This window comes from Petaurus breviceps, unplaced genomic scaffold, assembly GCF_028583685.1.
Source record: "Petaurus breviceps papuanus isolate PSGF00001 unplaced genomic scaffold, PetGlider_PUasm1.0 175, whole genome shotgun sequence".
NCBI classification, from domain to species: Eukaryota; Metazoa; Chordata; class Mammalia; order Diprotodontia; family Petauridae; genus Petaurus; species Petaurus breviceps.
The window spans coordinates 44,589,242-44,611,954 of NW_027185764.1; the positions used below are offsets into that span (position 1 = coordinate 44,589,242).

The 22,713-nt window shown below is 37.3% G+C and overlaps 1 protein-coding gene across 1 annotated transcript in view; it reads left to right on the forward strand.

Annotated features, from left to right (window-relative positions):
• Nucleotides 1-22,713, forward strand: part of ADGRV1 (adhesion G protein-coupled receptor V1) — a 718,949-nt gene that overhangs the window by 412,587 nt on the left and 283,649 nt on the right. The window contains exons 83-84 of the mRNA XM_069085086.1: nt 10,959-11,075; nt 21,668-21,846. Of these exons, the coding sequence (XP_068941187.1) occupies nt 10,959-11,075; nt 21,668-21,846 (296 nt within the window). The remainder of the gene's footprint in view (nt 1-10,958; nt 11,076-21,667; nt 21,847-22,713) is intronic.

Genomic DNA, 22,713 nt, shown 5'->3' on the forward strand with positions numbered 1-22,713 from the left:
GAATAGTTTACCATTTCCTGCTCTAGTCAATTAAGGCAAATAGAGGCTGAGTGTCTTGTCCAGGGTCACACAGCTAGTAAGTGTCTGAGGCTGGATTTTAACCCAAGTCTTCCTAACTTCAGGGCCAGTGCTTCCCCATTGAGTCATCCAACTGCCTTTTATACTATAGCTGGTATAGCATGCTCTACAGTTTGGAGACTGGCTTGGAAGAATTGAGTTAAAACTAGTATTCAGGCCAAGAAACACTTTAAGGACCTCTTTGTTGCTTTTTACTCCTCATCTGAAAATGTTCAGATAAGAATAAGTCTCTCAAATGCAAGCCCAGGGCTTTGGAATGAGCCAAACTCCTTCCCTTCTACCCCTTATACCCTTTCTTACTTCTCCCCAAACCCCCTCCCCCCCACCTTTTCTTCCTTTTCCACCCCTTTAACCAATTATAATGCTCAAATATCCCAAAGGATAGATTTGGGAATGAAGAAAAGAAATAAAACCTTGCCTCCCATTAGAATAGAAGCAGGTAAACTTAGTAAGCATCACTAGCTTATACCAGTGATATAATGCTTTCTGTATATAAAGGGAAAACTGGGAAGGCATTTTTTTGCTACCATGTCTCATGAAATGATCTGGGAACACTGGTGTTTGTATAGCATAGATGTTTGGAATGAAAATCCATTCTATAGACCCAGAGACATCCTTCTCTCTAGAACAGGGGTTCGTATTCTTTTTGTAACATAGGCCCTTTGTGTGGTCTGGTGAAGCCTATGGACCTCTTCTCAGAATAATATTTTAAAATACCTAGGATTATAAAGGAAACTAATTATATAGAAATATAGTTATCTATCTATGTACATATATGTGTATATAAAAGATAAGTAAAAGCATATATAAAATATATTAAAATATTCTTTCTGAATATTTTAATCAGCTCATTTAAAAAATATATATGTTAGCATTCACCATCAACACTAACAAAATACATTTTTTTGAAACAGGCCTAAATTGACTCATGGAACCAGACACACACACGCGCACACACATGTACACACACACACACACACACACACGATGAGTCGCATAAATTGCTTTAGGATCATATAGTGTGTTCTAAGAGGTATTTCTGTTAAAATAGGAGGTAATTCAAAGGAGAAAGAGCTTTTCCATCAAACAGGAAATTTTTATTTTTTTTATATTTTTATAGATCAACTCTTGCATTTTTGTTCTTTAACATTCTAAAACATTGCAACAAAAGGAATTGTGCAGTATTTGGTGTTATTTTCTCCATTGACTTTGCATGGGGTTCAGTGGCAGTATAGTAGATAGCGAATTAGACTCAAAGTCAGAAATTCCTGAGCTCAAATCCAGCTCCAGCTACTTTAGTACCTAAGTGACTCTGGGCAAGTCACTGTAACCTCTGTATCAGCTTCTTCATCTGTAAAAAAATGGGAATAATAATAGTACTACATACCTCCTAGGGTTGTTGTGAGAATAAAATGAGATAATATTTGTAAGGAAGGCATTTTGCAAATCTTAAGGAGAAATATAAATTCTAGCTGCTATTATTTTGCTATTACAATAGGTAGAAATTGTAGAAATGTAAGAAAGAATGTACAGGACAAAACTACCTATATAAATTCAGGGCCAAAAAATAAATATCTGAAGTAAAATGTAAAGTAGTTTCTTGGTTTATTAGAAAATCTTAATAGCACTTTATGTCAAATGAGCACATTGACAATCATATTGCCTCTGAGAACAATTGAAACACCTATGAAATCATGTACAATGGGTCTAGATTATAGCCTATGAGTTCATTAATGCTTCAGTTATGGATACACACAGACTTTTGTTAAGTCTTGTTTCTCTCTTGTTCTATTCACTGAAAAAGTTTTCCTTTCTACTCAAATTCATGCTTATTTTCAGTCTATATGGAATAATGCTAGAAATAGAGAGTTGTTTTTTTGCTTGTTGTTCAGTTGAGGATCACTTAGGAATCTAAAAAAATACATTTCACCCCTTTCAAAAATACATTTGTGACTGGTCATCCAATTCAGATGGGCATCTAGGTGGTGTGGTGGGTAGAGCACCAGGCCTGAAGTCAGAAAGACCTGACTTCAAATTGGTCTCAGACATTTACTATCTATGTGACACTGGGCAAGCTGCTTAACCCTATTTACCCCAGTTTCCTCATTTGTTAATGAGCTGCAGAAGGAAATGGCAAACCACCCATCTCTTTGCCAAGAAAACCCCAAATGGGTCGTGAAGAGTCAGACATGACTGAAATGACTGAACAACAATAACATATAATTCAAAAGTTGCTGGGTTTGGTAAATGGCCCTTCCATTGTATAGGTGCAGCAGAATTCATGGTCAGCCTTATGTTAATCAAATGTAAACTTCTGATCATCTGAATTGAAGGAAAAATTCAAGAGAAAACCCGACTTTCCTTTGAATTGTCTAAATAATGGCCTTATTTTTTTCATGGAAGGAGTGGAAAGATAAGGCTCATTCATTGTTCATGGTCCCTACAAAGAAATTCCCCCTCCAGATTGAGAGGCATTTATTCTGCTTTCATAGAACTCCTCATCTCCGTTATCAGGGAAACAAGAATTTTGGCTTTGAAATGCTAAGCCTATAAAAGAAAATACTCTTCCCTTTTGAATGACTTTCAAGAAATTAAACTGATCTTACTATTCCCATAGATAACATGTGTCTATTATTGTTGTCATTGTCCTCTCATTCTTTTCATCTTGTTAGGAGTTAAGATAGAAATGGTTCTGGGACAAGTTGCTCTTCTGCATGCTTACTGTTCAGATAATGGTATGGGGGGTAAAATGACTGCTTTTTGGAAAAGAGTGAGTATTGAGATGTAAGCTTCTCTTACACAGGCTCACTGAAAGCATGTTGGGTAATTGTAGTATCAGACAGGACAATAGTGATGTTAAATACTTTACTTTGTTCCCATATAGTTTTGATTTCCTGCTCTGTCTCTTTATTTTTAAAACTTTTTTATTCCATATAATATGTTGTTTAAGAGCTCAGCATGACAACATTTGTTTAGAAATATTCTTAGAGTTTTACAAAGTCATACTCAGGCTATTGTGGGAACAGTTGTGTCTGTGATAATGGTCCTGTTCTGGTACAGCTTATTTAATGAATTCTCAAAAGATATTTTGAGGTCTAGACTTGTAGAATAGGAATTGTTGTATCTTAGTTTATGAAAGCTAATAAACCTTCTGTCAGTTGATTAATACGTAAGAGTTTATTAAAAATTCTATTATGTTTGGGCAGCAAGATGGCATAGTGGATAGAGTGCTGGGCCTGAAGTCAGGAAGACTCATCTTCCTCAGTTAAAATCTGGTCTTAGACAATTTCTAGCTTTGCAACCCTAGATAGCTTAACCCTGTTTACCTCAGTTTCCTCATCTGGAAAATCAAGTGGAGAAGGAAATGGCAAACCACTCCAGTATCTTCCCCAAGAAAATCCCAAATGGAGTCATGAAGAGTCAGACATGACTGAAAACAATTGAACAACAGCTAGTATGTTCCAGGTACTACGCAGGGGATATAGATACAAAGAATAAAGTGATTCCGGTTTGCAAGGATGTCACACTCTAACTGATGAGTACATATATAAGAATATACATGATAAAACCAGATTATAAATACAAAAAAGGTAATAAAAGATAGTTTGGGAAGAAAAGCGCTAACAGTTGGGGGGACCTAAGAAGGCTTCATGTAGAAAATGGTACTTGATCAGCATGTTGAAGAAAAAGGGATGCTATGAGGCAGTGGTGAGGAGTGCATTCTAGACATGGAAGACAAGTAGTATAAAGGCATAAATATGGGAAGTGAAAGCTATGAATATGGGGAATGGAGTAAATGAGAGAAGCTGTTTGGGGGCATCATGGAATGAGGGGAAGGGAAATAATAGCCAGTGAGAATGGAAAGATCAATTAGGGCCAGGATAAGGGCTTTATTAATATTTTATCTTAGAAGTAATAGGGAGCCACTGAAGTTTATTAAACATGGAAGTGACAAGGCCAGATCTGCGTTTAAGGGGAAATTACTATTAGCTATGTGGAGGACATAATGAAGTGGGGAGAGTTAACCAATTTGGAGTAATTTAGGAAGGAGAGAGGTGATTAAGGCCTGAGTTAAAGTGGTAGCTTTGTGAATAGAGGGAATACATCAGATCCAAGAGATGTGATGAAGGTAGGAATGGCAAAATTTGACCCATTGACTAGATACGTAGGGTGAATAAGAGTGAGGAGTCAAGGATAATGCTGTGGGTATGAATCTAAGAAATTGGAACAATGGTGATGCCTTCCACAAAAATAGGGAGAAGACAGTTTAGCGGCAAGATACTAAGTTGAAAAAAGATACTAAAGTTGACTTGAGACAAGTCAACTTTAAGATGTCCTTGGAATATCCTGTTTGAAACAGCAAATAGGCAATTGGTGTTGTGGAGCTGAAGCCAGAGGACAGATTGGCCCTGGATATAGAGGTCTGTGGGTCATTTGCAAAGGATAAGAGCCAATGATGTGTCTGAGAGACAGCATAGAGAGAAAAGAGGACCTAGGATCAAGCCTTGATCACCACATTTAGGAAGCATGATATGGATAGTGAGCCAGGAAAGGAAAGAAAATGAAAAAAACAAAAACACCTCAGACAGTAAAGAGGAGAACCAGGGTTGAGTAATGTGTTACAGAAACCCAGAGGGGAGAGTGTTTTAAGCAAGGCGATCAGTAGTATCAGATGTAGTAGACAGGCAGAGAACATGGGTTGAAAAGAAGACAATCAGCTACAATGAGTGAGTAACTTATAATTAGTAACTTTGTAGAGAGCAATTTCAGTTAAGGAAGGAGGTTGAAAGTCAGATTGCAAAGGGTTGGGGAGTAAGAGGAAAGTAAGTCAAAGAAATGAGTAAAGACAGCTTTTCCTAGGAGTTTGGTTGAGAAAGAGAGGAGAGATATAGGACAATAGCTTGAGAAAATAAAGTCTAGCAAATGTTTTTTGCTTGTTTTTTGGCGAGGGGTTTGTTTTTGGGGGGAGCTGGGTTTTTTTTTTAAAGGATTGGGAGATTTAAGCATGTTTGAAGGCAGCAGAGAAGAAGCCAATATATAGAGAGTGGTTGAAGATTTAACAAGGGTAGGAGGAAGTATGATTAAGGATGACATCTACTGAATGTGTAGCTCTAGCCTCCAATTTGTGGGTTTTTTTTTTTAAGCAATCAGGGTTAAGTAACTTGCTCAAGGTTACAAGGCCAGTTATTTCTGGGTGTGGTGCTGAGTATCTGAGCCCGGATTTGATCCAGGTCATCCCGACACTGGAGCTGGTGCTCTTACTCGCTGAGCCACCTGGCCGCCCCTAAGCAATTGGGGTTAAATAACTTGCTCAAGGTTACACGGCCAGGTGTTTCTGGGTTGGTGCTAAGTGTCTGAGCCCAAGATTCGATCTCCAGGTCTTCTCAACACTGGAGCCAGTGCTCTTACTCACTGTGCTACCTGGCCGCCCCCTCCCCCCCAATTTGTTTTTTTCAAAATTTTAATTATATTGTTGCAATCAAAATAACATTTTCAAAGCACATGAAGAACAGGTTAAAAACTTACAGGTATACTTTTGGAACAAGGAAACATTTCACCAAACAATTGACAATATGTGCATGCTGTTGAATTTATTGAATGAAAGTGAAAATGGTTTACTCCCAGATGGAGCCTGTGAAACAGCAAAGATCCAATAATGGAATCTGAAGGCATGGGCAATATCCATATAAATGCAACAGATAACATGTTAATCAAGAAGTATCATACCAATTGCTGAATCATTTCTTTTTTCATAGAAATGGAGAGTTAGTATGATGGCAGTTCAGGACCAAGTCATCAACTGCCAGACATTAAAGATGGATTATCCGTAAGGACCTGTTCTTATTTCTCAATTCAGACTATCAGAGGAAGGTAGAAACTATACAATGCATTGCTGAAGACTATGAAATCTTTAACACCTACCAAATACATAGCAATGTACCTTGAATTTATATCCAAACTCTCTAGCTTTTGTAAACTAAAAAGAAGGCAGATCCCTTGTTACAAATACACACTTCAAGTTATCCTTGAGAATTCTACAAATAAGCTGCACTGGACCTGGGACCATTATCACAGTCAGAAACATTGCCCACAATTATTTTTTAAAAAAATTATATCTACTCTAGGACATCTCACACAAGTATTAAGAACTCTTAACAACTTTCAGTGTAGGAATCTGAGCACAAGTCATCCATTTGGCGATATCTTGTTCAATTCAGAGGGTCAGAAATATTGTTACTTGTTGGTTGCATACTGTATAATGCAACTGGACATAAAGCATTTATTTGCCCCGTAGAAAGGATGTATAGTAAAGAAAAGGCCCTTCTGACCTACACTGTTTGGGTGGGCAAATTTCCCCCTCCAAAGGGCTAAGTTTAAAACATGCTGCTTTTAGAAGGCCTTATCTGGTGGGAGCACAGAACGGAAAACAGCCACTCCACCTTACCTAAATTAGCCTGGAGGCATGTGAGATAGAGAAACTGGCCTTGAATTACATTGTTCTTGTTACCTGTGGCTTACTTCAAACAGCATACTAAACAAATACACTCTTCTGGCAGAGTGCATAGATTGTTTTCTTCCTTTCTCCCCGCTAGCCTAGCTCTGAGCAATAGGTAATGATTAATCTGGTCTAGGATAAGTGGATTTGAATTGTGAAAAGTAATGAGAAAACAAGGACCAGGACTTTTGTTCTGACAGTTCTACTTAGTTCATGTAAGAACCTTAGGCTATATGCTCTTTGGGGCAACAAGAACAAAGATGTCCTAAGGACATTCCTGTTCTACATGCAGCCATTTCAAACCTGTTAAAAACATCGATTGTTTTTTTTTTTTTTACTACGTTTTTTTCCCTCAGGTAGCTTAAAATAATGATCGTTGAAGCCTATGCTGACCAGAAGCTGACATACATTAGGGATCACATAATAATGTGTGCCTGGCTGTTTCAAGACAGTGGCAAATAGTTTGCATCATAAAATCTCCAATGTAGCACAAAGGTTAGAGATGTGTATGAAATGAGAGGAAAAGAAAAAATAGCCAATTTATGAAATACTGTGATACACAGTTTTGTGTGTAGGGAGCAGAGATTCATGTCATGGCAAAGTGGCCCCAGCATAACTGTATGGTAGTTTTGGAAGACCAATAACCAAGGTTTGACAGGAAAAAAACAAATTAGGTGGGACTGGTGGAAATTATTAAATTTTTTTTTTCTTTTTGGAGGGCAATTGGGATTAAGTAACTTGCCCAAGGTTACACAGCTAGTTATTTTGTGTGGGTGTTAAGTGTCTGAGGCTGGAACCGAACTCGGATCCTCCTGACTCCAGGGCCAGCGCTTTACTCATTGTACCACATAGCTACCCCTATTAAATTATTTTTTTAAAAAATAAAAGTCAGGGCAAAGTATGAGAAAAATATTACTGGTATTAGAAAAATTATTCATTTCTTCCTCTTTTTCTCTCTTCACCTTTTTCCTTCTCTCCCTGCCCCATTTATTAATTGTCTACAGTTTGCAGCAGATTGATCTTAGAGAAAATTTTAGTATGATGTCCCCTTCAGAGTACTAAGACCCTTGTTAATGGCAGGTTTAGTTGATCAATAAAAAAAAAATAATCATCATCCTTGTATTCAGTTAACTCTGAAACTAAAAACATTATATTGATATAATGAGCAAACATTTCTATAGTTTTGAGGTTTGCAAACATTTAACATATATTACCTCATGTGATACTTAACAGCAAATCTGTGAGGTAGGTACTATTATTAATTCCCATTTTATAGATTAGGTAACTGATCCTGAAAGGCTAAGTGACTTGCCAAGGTTTATGTAACTCGTAAGCGTTAAACTCAAGTCAAGTCAGCAATTATTAAGCCTCTGTGCTAGGGCAGCTAGGTGGTGCCATAGTGCATAGAGTGCTGGGCATGGAGTTTGGAAGACTCATTTTCCAGAGTTCAAATCCAGCCTCAGATACTTGCTAGCTATGTGACCCTGGGCAAGTCACTTAACCCTATTTGCCTCAGTTTCCTCATCTGTAAAATGAGCTGGAGAAGGAAATAGCAAACCACTGCAGTATCTTTGCTGAGAAAACCCCAAATGGAGTCACATAGAGTCAGACGTGACTCAAACGACTAAATAATAACAAACTGTGCTAGGCATGGCTCTAATTGTTGAGGATACAAAAAAAAAAAAGGCAAAAACAGTTTCTGCTCTCAAGGAGATTATAATCTAATGAGAGAGATAGAATCAGACAATTACATACAAACAAGATACACACAGGGTAAAGTGGAGATAAGCCCAGAAGGGAGGCATTGATATTAAAGGGGGCTGGCAATGACTTCTGGCAGAAGGTGAGATTTTAGATGACACTTGAAGGAAGCCAGGGAAACCAAGAGGCAATGATGAGAAGGGAGAGCATGACATGTTTGGAGGATAGCCAGTGAGAATGTAAGGAGGCAGAAGATGAAATGTCTTGTGTGTAGAACAGCAAAGGGCAGCATCAGTGGATCATGGTTTAGGTGGAGGGGAGTAAGGTACAAAAAGACTGAAAAATGTGGGGAGGGAAGGTTAAGAAGGGCTTTAAAAGCAAAACAGATTTTTGTCTTTGGTCCTGGGAAGTAATAGGGAACCACTCTGACTAGGGAATGGCATGATCAGACTGTACTTTAAGAAGATCAATTTGCCAGCTGAGTGGAGAGTGGATTGGAGTGGAGAAAGACCCGAGGCAGGCAGGCTAACTAGAAGGGTATTGCAGTAGTCCAACTGTGAGGTAATGGGTGATTGATTACACCAGGCTGTTGGCAGCATCAAAAGAGAGAAGGAGGTATAGCTGAGAAAGGTTGAGAAGGTAGAATCAACAGAACTTAGCAGCAGATTGGATATTGGGTTAGGGATCTTGTGAGAGAGAATGAGAAGTCAACTGGGAGCCTGGGAGGATGGTGGTACCCACAACAGTAATAGGGAGATTAGGAAGAAGGGAGGGCTTGGGGAGAAAAGATGAGTTCAGTTTTGTACATGATGCCTATGAGAATTCCAATTTGAGATGTCCAATAAGCAGTAAGAGGTGTGAGACTGAATGTCAGGAGAGAGGTTAGGATTGTACAAATAGAATTGAGAATCATCTTTATAGAGATGATAATTGAATGAATGCAAGTTGATAACATTACCAAGTGAATAGTGTAGAGAAAAAAGAGAAGAGGACCAAAAATAGAGAAGAGACCCGCAACTAGTGGTCTTTCTCAAAATATGGACTCTGGGCAAGGGCTCACTCACCAGTCAATGAATTGACCTCAGGGACAATAGAATGATCAGTAGATCATTAGAATGAATTCCTCAGTTAGAATGAAAGATCAATGAAATGAGTTCCCCAATCAAATTGTAATTATAATGTACATACCTTGCTGAGAAGTACACGCTTCCCATGGAGGTAGATCCTGCCCTTATCCCTGGCCATAGAGAAGTCCTCTGATTGGTCCCCAGTGACATGGTTTGCCTCCCAGGTGAATGTTAACAAAGATTCTGTGGAGACAGACTCTTACCAGAAGTGTGGCCCTTTCCCCATGGTTTACAAAAGTAATCTGTAGTAAGCATTTACATTTTTTTTCAGAAAGTATCTGTAGCTTTTTAGAAAGCTAGTTTTTAAATCTATGGATTTTTTTTTTTTTAGTGAAACTATTTGACTGATCTGTTAGGACATAATCAGTCATAAAATTCTGGCTCACCATTTAAAGTGTTACTATTTGTCTCTGTTTATAGGTAAGGACTTTTGACTCAACCCCTACAAAATGCACACACAGGAATATTTTTAATGCTGAGAAAAAACAGGGCTAAAACTCAACACTTGAATCATCAAGTGCCTCATCTTGAGCTAGTAGAGTGAGTGCTCTGCACCCACAGAAGATGCTCTCTGAATACTTGGTGAGAGATAGCTTAGTCTAGTCATTCTTGTATTAATGACAGTTAGATTTGAGCATTTTCAGAATGTTACATGGAAATTAATTCTTTTTAAGATTAAATCGGAAATTATTTTATAAAGATATAAAAATACACACACATATACATGCATACATATGTGTGTATGTGGGGGAAATATTTTTTCTTCACATAGTTAAAGCTAAAAAGTCCCACTATAATAATAAAAACCTTAGCATTTACAAAATAGAAAGCCAAAACTTAAGATGATAGAAGAACTTAGTTGTGGTATTTTTTAACACATTTTCTTTACATTACAGATGAAATACACTCGCAAAGATTTATTTTTAGTCAAGCATAATCATAAGGATTTATGAAACTTGAACTGGTTAGAACTCTTATTTTATAATATAAGCTGTTGCCTAACAAGACAGTAAAGTGTGTGAAAATATACATACAACAGACCAAAGACTTGTCTTTGATTTCATCAAAACTTTGGTTTTTCAGCCCTGTTTTATAAGTAAGGAATTTTTTATATTTCTGATTAGACAATATTTCTAAGTTGAGTGCATCTTATTTTTTTTTGTCAGTAATAATGACAAAAGGGTCCCTTTGAGAATTTTCCTCCTAGGAGCACAGGACACACTATAATATGATTTTCTAACTTTTTTTTTGTGGAAACATGCAAGCCAATTCATTATCATTATTGGAATGGATTTATAGAGTATATCAATTTTTAGAGAAAAATCAGGTTTTCTTTGGAGTCATAGAAACTTGGAAATAGTTGAACTGAAAGGGACCAAACAGTCATTTTGTTTAAAGCATCCAGTTAACAGAGGAGAAAGGAGGGGCTCAAGCATTCCTACAAGGTTGACTTTTTAACAGACATAATTGTTTCTAACAGCATTTAGCACAGTACCTGGCACATAGTAGGTGCTAAATAAGTGTTTATTGATTAATTGATTAATTCTTTCTTACAGATTGCATTTCTGGCCTCTGCATATGCAAGTGGGCAACTGACCGAGGAGAGCTGCTCAGCCCTGGCTGCTATCATGCATTACCTCTATCTTTGCCAATTTAACTGGATGCTTGTCCAGGTAGGAACCTCATTCTTTTTTCTCTTTCCCATGAATCTCATGGTTCATCATGCCTAGAATTTGACGTGTAGTAGTGGTATCTACTGAAATATCTACAAACTAGGTTCTTTGAAAGCTAATAAAGCAAATCACAACTCACAAGCAACACCCTGTGTCCCTAAAACATCCCTTTTAAATGGTTTTATCCATGTTTTTTGGGGGGAGGGGGAAACTTATGCATCAAAGAGCTCCACTTAAAGAATTAGCACTGGGTCTAGCAAGAAAGAGAAAGAAGGGAGCTTTGGATATGAATTTGATGGAACCAGAGTTATCTAGGAATTGAACAAAACGAGTATGCCTGAGGTGCTGGAAGAAATATCTATATGTTTGTTGTTGCTATATCTTCAAAATAAATGTCCCTTTATAAAGACTAATGTGAAACTGGGACAGTAGTAACTAGTATCTTCTTTATGATTTCTTGAAATAGTTTAACAGCCCTGGAAAGCCAGGCTTTGATAAAGTCCATTGAGATTCAAATGGAGCTATTTGACCATGCCTTAAACCCAATTCACTCTGGTTTCACCACATTTTACAACAATGGGTGCCAGCCTAAACCTTGCTTCATCATTGTTTGGGTTTTGATGGCCCAGAGTGAATTTAAATAACAATTGTTTCTGTTCTAACCAGAAATCTTGAGGGTCTTCCTCTTCCAGATGGATTTTTTTTTTTGAGTAGGTAAAGGAGGCAATTTTTTGCCTTATTCCTTACCTAGCCTTAATCACTGAATGGAGTTGCCTCAGACAAACTGACACCTGATTTATGTCTTGCCATTGGACCCAGATGACTCTGGAGGAGAAAGTGAGGCCTGTGCTTTTGCAAAGCTTTGCCTCACTTAAATCCAATTAACTTGCAAGTCAAGACATCACCCTCCTGATGTCATTGGTCCTCTTCCAGAATAAGGACAAACTAGAGCCAGGAAAAAGAACAAGAGATATCTGCATTTACCTTTTGAATACACTCCCAAGCTATGAGCTTCTTTATTACTCCACAATCCTAGTCACTCATGGCAGGAAGAATGTTCATCAGGCCTCCCCATGTCAGCTTGAAATCGGGCAGGGAACATTACACATATTCTTAAGTAGGGGAGAGGGAGGAATAGCCCTCCCCAGCACAGACCAGGCCCACCCCCAGCCTTAGTGTGCAGGCCTGGGTGGTGCTGGCTGAGCCTGCCTCATTGGGGGGAAGAGGGAAGTGGAGGAGCAAGGGAGAGTCACATTCAGACTCTCAAATGTCACTGCACCTGCCCCATTGGGGGGAAGGGGGAGGTGGAGGAGCAAGTGGGGAGTCACATTCAGACTCTCAAATGTCACTGCTCACTGCATGGTAAGTTGGTTTTACTTAACTTTTTGTTTATTGCAAAGGAAAGTTCCATCACAGGAGAAATGGTTATTAGAAAGTAACTGGTATAAAATTTAAAAAAATTTTTTATAGATTTGTTTATTTTTAATCTATATTGTAGGCAAGAGAGGATTCCATCTCTAGATTCAACCTAGAACCTAGATTAGAGACTAGATAAAAATCTGGAGCAGCTAGGTGGTATGGGAGATAGAATGCCAGGCCTAGCAGTCAGGAAAACTCATCTTCCTGGGTTCAAATCTGGCCTAGTGCCAATGCAATATTTACAGCACCTACGATCATGATAAAGACTATAAGTATCACATGATGTTTAATCACAAAATATACCAGATTCTCCCAACACAGGATAGAACTGAAGCATTTATTTAGACACCAGAAAACCCAATCCCAAAACCAGTAAGCTGATTCCATCATAATACCAAAGATATTCAGAAGCCATAACCACATTGAGAGCCACAGCATCCTTCAGCCTTCCCACAAACCAATACAAGATCAATATTTACTCACAAATCTCTTGCTATCTCTGACCAGCTTCCTGTGGACTCTGCTTCCCTTCAGCAAGCTCCTCCCACCACAGGCTCCATGTGACTACATTCAGCCTATTAGGGGGAAGAGTTTACTTTCAAAGCAGGGGAGGTCTTCAGACTCCCCCCCTAGATCTATTAAGGGGCAGGGAAGATCTTCAAATTCCCATTCCCACTACAGGAAGTCACTTAAACCCTTTCATCTATGTTTCCTCATCTGTAGAATGAGCTGGAGAAGGAAATGGTAAACCCCTCCAGTATCTTTGACAAGAAAACCCCAAATGGTATGAAGAATCAGAGACAACTGAAGCAGCTGAACAACAACAAAGATCAAAATCTAAGACTTATCCCCTAATTCATTGTGCAAGTTCACTGGAATTCTTAGGACTTTCAAGAACCTTCTTACTAGTCCTTTCTCCAGTCTGGAGCCCTTTATTTCTGGGATCCAGATTGTACCTGAGAGTACCTTTTCTCCTTTAGAGATCTTGATAGCTCTGGACCCTCAAAGTCCCACTTATCTTGAGCCCATTTTTCTTTGGTCTCTTCTGTTGAAATCAAATTTGTAAGTAATCGACAGAGGGAAGGCACTAGAATTTAGAGCAATCAGGAAAGGATGTTCAGTAGAAGGCACTTAATAAATACTTTGTAATTGATTAACTGGAGACACTAAATTTGTCAGATTAACGTAGTTTCCTTTGGCTATAGAACATGAAGTCTACATAGTTAAGTAACCTTTAATTTTCGTAAAAGTAAAGTTGGATTTTACTACCTCATTTCTATTTTTTGTGTAATTATGAGTATACTACATGGCTACATTGAAGTGGTAAGCTTGAAATCACTAGTAGTAAAAAGGTGTATTGAGTAGGTTCTTTGTCCATGAACAACTTCTCTTCCCAAATCATTGTTGCTGTTTTGTAAAATAATTTTAAAACAGTAAAAAAATATATTTATAAGTAGTAGAAGGTTGGCATTTTTATGTTGGCAGATACATTGTAGGTATGAAATATTTGCTCACCATCTATGAAATGTAGTAGACTCAAAGAATGTTAGAACTGGAAGGCTTCTTAGAAATTATCAAAGTCCAATCCTTGTTTTATAGATGAGCAAAATTAAGATAATAGAGTTGATTTTGACATATTTAAAGTCACAGAGTCAGGTGTTTGGGATACAAAAACAAAAGAGGAACAGTCCCTGACTTCAAAGAGCTTACATTCTTTTGGGAGAAAACAGGAGGTACCTAGATAAGGGTGTGTGTGTGTGTGTGTGTGTGTGTGTGTGTGTGATACACACATATACATACGTATATTTATTAAATGTATGTGGAGAGAGAGAAAGAGAGAAATAGATGAATGGATGACAGGTAATGTGTGTTAGAGAATATTTGATGGTACAAAAACAGCTATTCTCTTACTTTCTATACCCTATATACCCTAAAGAAACCTGTCAATATCTTAATTATTCATCTTGGGAGTATAGTATAAATTTTGGCTGCCATATGACACTGTCTAGATCAGAGCACTAGCTCAGTGGCTGTGTCCAAGGGGTAGTCAGTGCATACATACCTGGCATGTTTGGGCTTTCCTGTGTGCTGCAATTTTCTCTGACTGCTTACGAGAAAGTACTCAGACTACACATTTATCCACCCTCTCACCAGGTAGAACTCTCACAAGCTCTCAGTTTTATCTAGATCTAGAAGCATAACTTGGGACCTACTCAAAAATCACCAAAAATAAGAAAATATTGGATTTCTATTATGAGCCTCTATCCATACTTTTGGAGTCTCCCCTTCTCATTCACAACGAATAAAGCCCATCCACCAGATTTTATTCTTTAATGGTCATTAATCAGCCACTTAACAAACATTTACTAAGAATTTACTGTGACTGGGCACTGTGCTAGGTGCTGAGAATAAAGACAACAAATAAAACAATCCCTACGACAACAGTGAGACAACATACCGAAATTTGTGGGATACAGCCAAAGTAGTACTTAGGAAGAAATTTATATCTTAAATGCTGATGTAAATAAAAGAGAAAAATAGCAGACCAATGAATTTGGCATGCAATTAAAAAAAATTTAAACTAACAAATTAAAAGCCCCCAATTAAATACCAAAATAGAAATACTGAAAATCAAAAAGATTAGAAAAATTGAAAGTAAGAATCCACTGAGTCAATAAAAATAGGTGCTATTAAAAAGCAATAAAATAGACAAACTATTAGCAGTTTATTTAAAAAAAAGAAAAATTTCCAGTATCAAAAATGAAAAAAAAGAGGTGAATTCAACCAACAAAGATGAAATAAAAAGCAATTATTAGGAACTGTTTTTTCCCAACTATATGCCATAAAGATAATCTAAATGAGATGAATAGATGTTTACAAAAGTATAAATTACCCACATTAACAGAACAGGAAATAGAATATTTGAGTAATCCTATTCTAGGAAAAGAATTTGAACAAGAAATGAACTTCATGGGGAAAAAAAAGTCCAGAACCAGATGGATTTATAAATGAATTCAACTAAACATTTTAACAATTCCAGGACTACAGAAACTGAAAAAGTAAGTAAAGGAGATCTACCATATTCCTTTTGTAACACTAATTTGATATTGATACCTCCTGCAGGGAGAGGAAAAACAGAAAAAGAAAACTCTTGACTTCTTTTCCTAATGAATATAGGTACAAAAATTTTTAAATAAAACATTAGCAAGGAGGTTGCTGTAATATATAATAAAAATCATACCCTAACTATGAACAGGCCAGATTTATACCATGAATTTAGGGCTGGTTCAATATTAGGAAAACTATAAGCTAAGCATAATTTACCATATTAATAACAAAACAACAAAAATCAAACAATTATTACAATAAATGAAGAAAAAAGCTTTCAATGCAACTTTCTTTAATATTAAAAACACAAGAAACTCCAGGGATAAATATTTTTTTTTCTTTAAAATGATAAAAAATATCTATCTAAAACCAAGAGCCAACACTGTTTATAATGGGCATAAGCTAGATGCTTTTCCAGTAAGATCAGGGACAAAGCAAAGATACCCATTATAACCAATACTATTAAGTGTTGAACTAGAAATGTTTGCTGCAGCAATAAGGCAAGAAAAAGAAACTTGAGGAATAAGCTAGTCTTTGGGAAGCAAAACTATCACTTTTGGCAGATGACAAGATTTTTTTCTTGGAAAATCCTGGAAAGTCAACTAAAAAACTAATCAGAACAATTAATGACTTTAGCAGAGTTGCAGGATGTAAAATAAACACATACAAATCATCACTATTCCTGCATATTACCAACAAAATTCAGCAGAAAGAGAAAGAAAGCATTAATTTAAAATAAGTACATTCTAAAATATTTGAGAGTCTATATACTAAGCCACACATAAGAACTATATGAACACAATTACAAAACACTTCACACACTATATTTACTTAAATATAGATCTAAATAATTGAATAAATATTAATTGCTAATAAGCAGGTCAAACCAATGTAATAAAAATTATAATACTACCTAAATTAATTTATTTTTTCAATGTCATTTGATCACACTACAAAAGAATTACTTTATAGAGCTACAAAAAATTGTAACAAAATTCATATGGAGGAATAAAAGATTGTAATATTAAGGGAATCAAAGGGAAAAACAATGGGAAATAATGTGACCTAGCAGTACTAGATCTCAGACCATTCTACAAAGCTTAACTTAAGTTACAAACCTGAGAGACTGGACATTGAGCTGTTTGGAAGAGGAATGAGTAAGGAAGGAAAGACAAAAATTCCTCTTTTTGACATGTTGAGTTTGAAAGATCTTTGGGATATCCAATTTGAAATGTCCACTGAGCTGTTGGTGATTTTGGATGGAAGCTCAGGGGAAAGTGGGTTTGGATGTAAAGGTCTTTGAGTCATCTGTGTAGAGATGCTAATTAAGCTGAGAGTTTTCACAGTGAGTAAAATCTGGTCCTGCCTCCCAAATTCCATTGTACCTTCTCAAACTGGAATCTGTGGAGTGGGTTTGAGGATAGGGTGGAGGGTAGTGGTGGGGAACTTTGCTACCCCTACATAGTAAATACAAAATAATTTATGGTAGGAGTGAGGAGAAGGCTCAAGCAACTGGAAGATCATGATAGGTTTCATTGGTAGTGCAGAAACTTGAAGTTAACCTTAAAGGAAGAATTCTAAGAAGCAGAATTGAGAAGGGATACAACCCAGGCTAAGGGGCAGATCTATGCTGGTAAATGGTTGTTTTGTTTTGTTTTAACAGCTGGCGCTCCAGAAAAATAAAAAAGGTAATCAAAGCAAACTTTTAAGCTTAACTTGCATTATTGGCATTTCCTCCATTACTTTCTTGAGTTGACAATAAAAATAAAATCTTGATTTGAGAAATTTGCTAATTTCAGAGGTATAAATCTTCACGCTGAAAATTTAACAATCTCTGTACAAGCTGGCTCCAGCATGCTTCTGCCTGGTGCCCAGTTTGGGAAAAGAGATAGAGAAAGGAGATGGAAAGTTGTGAACCAGGAATGGCAAGCAGGCCAATTTGCTTTGAACATAAAGTACATCAGAGGGAGTAATTTGTAATAAGTTTGAAAATGCAGAATGGAACTTTTAATTGGAGAGGTAATGAAGGTCTTTACATGTGGAGATAAGACGTTCATATTTTATCCTAGGTGAGATGAGGAGCCACTGGAATTTCTTAAGCTAGGCAGTGACCTGGTCGGGTGGACTTTAGGAATCTCATTTTGGCACTTGTGAGCAAAATGTGTTGGAGAAGGGAAAAACCAGGAAGGGATACCAATTATAGGCTCTTACAGAGTCTAGGCTGGGTGATAAGAGCCAGAACTAGGATGGTGGCTGCAGGATTGGATAGAAAGGGATGACCACAAGAGATATTGTGGAGATAGAATAAACTAGACTCAGCAAGTGTTTGGATTTCCATGTGAATGTCCCCCTGTCCCCTCCAGCTGAGCATAAGAACTGTAATGAGGGAGTCAGTAAACAACAGAGAAGTGGATTGGTAAGATGAGCATGGGTATGTTATTTGTTCTATGGAGAAATGTTCACCCCAAAGTAGCAGTTATTTAAGGGAAATTCTGTTTAAAGTTATAGGTGACTGTAAGCAAGATCATTAATAGGATGCTTCTATTCCACTTGAAGAATAAATATAAAAAAATGCAAAATTCCTTTTGAAGGTTCTTCCAAAATGTAGATTTTATTCTACATTTGTAATTTTGTTTAATTTCCTGTGTGTAAACCCCCTACTAAAGGGAGACACCTTGCAAATTATAGATGCAATTATATAAGGACTTGATTAACAGGAAAAACCCAAGAGATACAAATTAATTCAAGTATGGACAAGTGTACACCATTATACTCTGTATACATGTAAATATATTTACTTATTCTCCAGAAGGCATGCTGATACTACATGCTTTTTGTAACATTTGTTTTGATTAGCAAAATCCCTACCATTATATATTCATTTAAGTGGCTCCATAAAGTCCATAAACATCACCACAACCATGTTTCATATTAAATCAGTTTTCACTAGTTTATACACACACACACACACACACACACACATTCACTCTCAAGCACATTGGTATATTTGTTCATCTGTGGGGGGGCAAACTTTTTTTTGAGAAGTTACAAATGCTTATTTTGGCTCTAGAAATGTTTAGGTTGCGTTGGATGCCAGTTATTTGCAGGCTGTACCTTAATAGTTGATTATAAATGATGTCACTTTTACATCACCAAGTTTAGAGAGGACTGATGCTGGAAATTGTGTTTGTGACTGGGACTGATCTTAATCATTCAGCTCAGCTCAATTGAGCTTAGGAGTATTGCCATGTAGCCATGGCCTTGCCCTTGTTTTCTTTCCTTTTAGTGAGGTACCTCTTTCTTCACAGTTTTTTGTTGTTATTGGTTGTTAGCATTCTAACTTCCTTTTTGAAATTACTTTGTGGTTCTTCTGTGGTTATAGCTTCTAGACCTAGAGAGACCTCGGAGGTCATCTAAGTCCAAACTGTTCATTTTGCAAATGGAGAAGCTCATCCTTTCAGGATTAAGCCACTTACCCAAGATCACATGGATAGCAAGCATCTGAGTTGGGATTTGAACCCAGGTTCTCTGACTCCAAAGTCATTGCTCATTGCACTCTACCTTGGTACTTACTTATTTGTTTTCCCCTTGTAGGGGAGCTCCTTGAAGGCAAGAAATTTTTAAATTTTGGTTTTTGTATCAACATCACCTAACAAAAGGCTCATAATATAGTAGACATATAATAAATGTTTATTCAGTTTAATTCATTTAACAGGTGGTAAACTACCTGTGACTTTTTCAAGATGTCTTCCACAAGATGTGAAGAGCTAGGGCAGAGTAGAAACTTAGGCCACAGGATCAGTTTGGCTCAGGACAGGGTATAACTAGTCAGCATGAAGCACTGTGGAGGATTTAACTCTATTGTCTCCGTTCTCTTTGCCAATATTACCTGTAGCAACAGGAGGATGAGGGTTGGAATTTAAAGACTCCAGCTACCCCTCACGGTTTCCAGATTCCTGCTCTCTGATCATTTCAGGTGAATAATAAGGAGACCCAAGGGATATTTGGATGAAAGATAGGAAGAAACAGTCATTCCCATGTTAGCATGGATTAGATTAATCAGATTCTTTTTTTTTTTTCCATACCTAGCAGAAATCCTGATACAGACGCTTATTGGCTAAGTGGAGAGCAACATAAACTTCAGTTTTGTCTCTAAGTGGGGATAATACTGGCACTGTTTACTTTATGAAGAGGCTATGAAAAAAGTACTTTGTAAAATGTGGTGTTATATCAGTTTGGGGCGTTCTTAACTGAGAAGACCCGAGTTATTCTTAAGAGAGTATAGAACAAGGGCCAGCAAAATGCAGTCCTGAGGGCCAGATCTGCAGCCTGCTTAATTCATTTTGTTTTTTTGCTTTTTGGAGGGAGTAAGGTAGGGCAGTTGGGTTTAACTGATTTGCCCAAGGTCACACGGCTGGTGTGTGTGTGTGTGTGTGTGTGTGTGTGTGTGTGTGTATTAAGTGTCTGAGGCCAGATGTGAACTCAGGTCCTCCTGACTCCAGGGCCAGTGCTCTATTCACTGTACCACCTAGCCACCCTTGCTGCCTGCTTTTATACAGCCTTCAAACTAAGAATGATTTTTGCATTTTTAAATTCAATAAACTTTATTTTAAAATGTAAAAACAAGCTTAGCAGAACCACTACAAGCAGGCAGCAGGCCGGGTTTGGCCCAAGCTGTTACTTTACCAACTTCTGGCAGAACCTAGGGCAAATCCTAATTTATCTTTTCTCTAATTTCTCTCTTCCCCACTCCCCAAAAATTAGTGGGAAAATAAAGACTTATCTGAGCCCTCTATGGCAGATTATTCCCTGTCCTCTACCAAGTTGATCCTATGGCCCAAATTTATGCTCTGTTCTAGCTGTTCATACCTTGTCTTTACCATATGTCTTTACATACTGAAAAGGCAAACCCAACACTTACATTAAATTTTTAAAACTTTACATTTTTATATAGGTAAAATCAGGTTAAAATGAACATTAAGGGTGACCTTAAAGGGAAGAAGGAATCAGAAAGTAATGTGAGGGGGCAAGCTAGTTTGTGCAGTGAATAGAGTATCAACCCTGGAGTCAGGAGGACCTGAGTTCAAATGCAGCCTTAGACACTTAACACTTGCTAGCTGTGTGACCTTGGGCAACTCACTTTACCCCAGTTTCTCTGCCTTCCCCCCTCCAAAAAGAAAAAAAAAGTAATATGAAGCTTTGGGGAATGAGGATGAGAGGGAGCTCTTTCATGATTCAGTTCAACTCAAGTTAGTTCACTTCAGCTGGTGCTTCAGACAGGTTCAAGCATAACAGTTTAGCAAACCTAAGATATTTTTTGACATCTGGCTTTGCTCTTGCACAATTTAGCCCTTAGAATAACAATAAAGAGTATTTCTTAAGTATTTAATGTGTACAGAGAGTTATGGAAGGCAGACGCTCCTGATTTCATGGAACTTACAGTAATACAACACTAACTGGGTTAGCTGTTTTGTACACTATGCAGCAATACATGATAAGTCCATTGGAGAGTCACAGAGTGAAGGGTTATGTGATGTCTTCTGTATACATCTGACCCCAGGCTTTTCCTGCATAAGTGGAAAGTCCCTTAAAGCCCTTAGAATATTAGAGAGGTATAAAAGTGAGGCCATGGAAGATAGGGAATTTTTAGAAAAAGGATGGATACTGTGTCTTGTTTTTATTTAAATTTTCTTTGTTATTATGAACTTAAATAATCAACAAATGTGAAAATTTCAGTATTCAAAGGACAGAACAAAGAGAATTAGACATGACTAAAATAGTCCTAACAAAATCACTGTTTGTCCTTTTCTGATCCCCTTTTTTCTGACCTTATCTTTATATATCTTTCTTTCAAGCACTCCACCTAGCAAAATACAAAGTAGATGAATGAAGTTTTACCAAATGTAATACAGTTAATCAAAGAACCATGAAATGCATGTTGAAATAGAATTTAGTACACACACTACCCCCTATTTCTCTGGTAGGTTGCTATTTGCAGCAAAGCCTGGCAAGGGTGTGTTCCACGACAGTACAAAAACCAATATGTTGTCTATTTCCCTCTCTAGTCTGTGAACTTCTGGTATGTCCTTGTCATGAATGATGAGCACACAGAGCGACGCTATCTCCTGTTTTTCATTCTGAGTTGGGGCCTCCCAGCTTTTGTGGTGATTTTACTTTTAATTGTCCTGCGAGGAATTTATCACCAGAGCATATCCCAGATCTACGGCCTCGTCCACGGTGACCTGTAAGTACTTCTACAGGAAACATGTTGGGTTATTGAATGGTTATTTATTGAAGGGGTGGGGAGGGTGTTTCCTGTGTTCTTGACTTGATTGTTGCCTCAATGGTGAAATTTGAGGATGCCCTCTCCTTCCTGCCTCAAAACAGGATTTGCCTGCCTGCCATGGCATGGCAAAATCTACTATTTGTAGATTCATTCTTTTCTGCTAAAACATTGCCTCCTGAAGTTCCTATTCAAATATACTAATGGTTGGGGCAGGAATAGCAAATTCAGTTGTTATAATTACCTTAGTGTAAATGAATTTATCAGACAGAGGGGAGCAATGGTAGTTAGCTGGAATTGAGATGCTTGAGTGAAAAAATTTTGCTCCCAAAAGACAAGAGAATATTTTTGGATCATTGGACAAGCTCTCTAAGTAGGATACCAGTGGGGATATTAGTGTACTGGGTAGGAGAGACTGAGGAGGTTTTGGGAGGATAGACAGAGAAAGCAAGGAAAAAACATTTGGTAAAGGACCAGTTCTGTTTAATATATACACAGATGCATATACACACATACACACACATGTTTGGTATGAATACATATGTGGTATGTGTATCTATGTGTATATGCACATATGTGCTCGGTACATGCCTACAATATATGTGTTTGTTATATAGGCATGCATGTGTAACATATTACATATACTGGAATATAATACACATATGTATTATATACTACACACTATATATTAGAAATAATGCATATTAATAATATATATCATATATAATACATGACACATAATATATACTATATATACAATACATACTACTATATACTGGAATACATACACACACATATATACAGTCAATTCTCCACATTCACATGTTT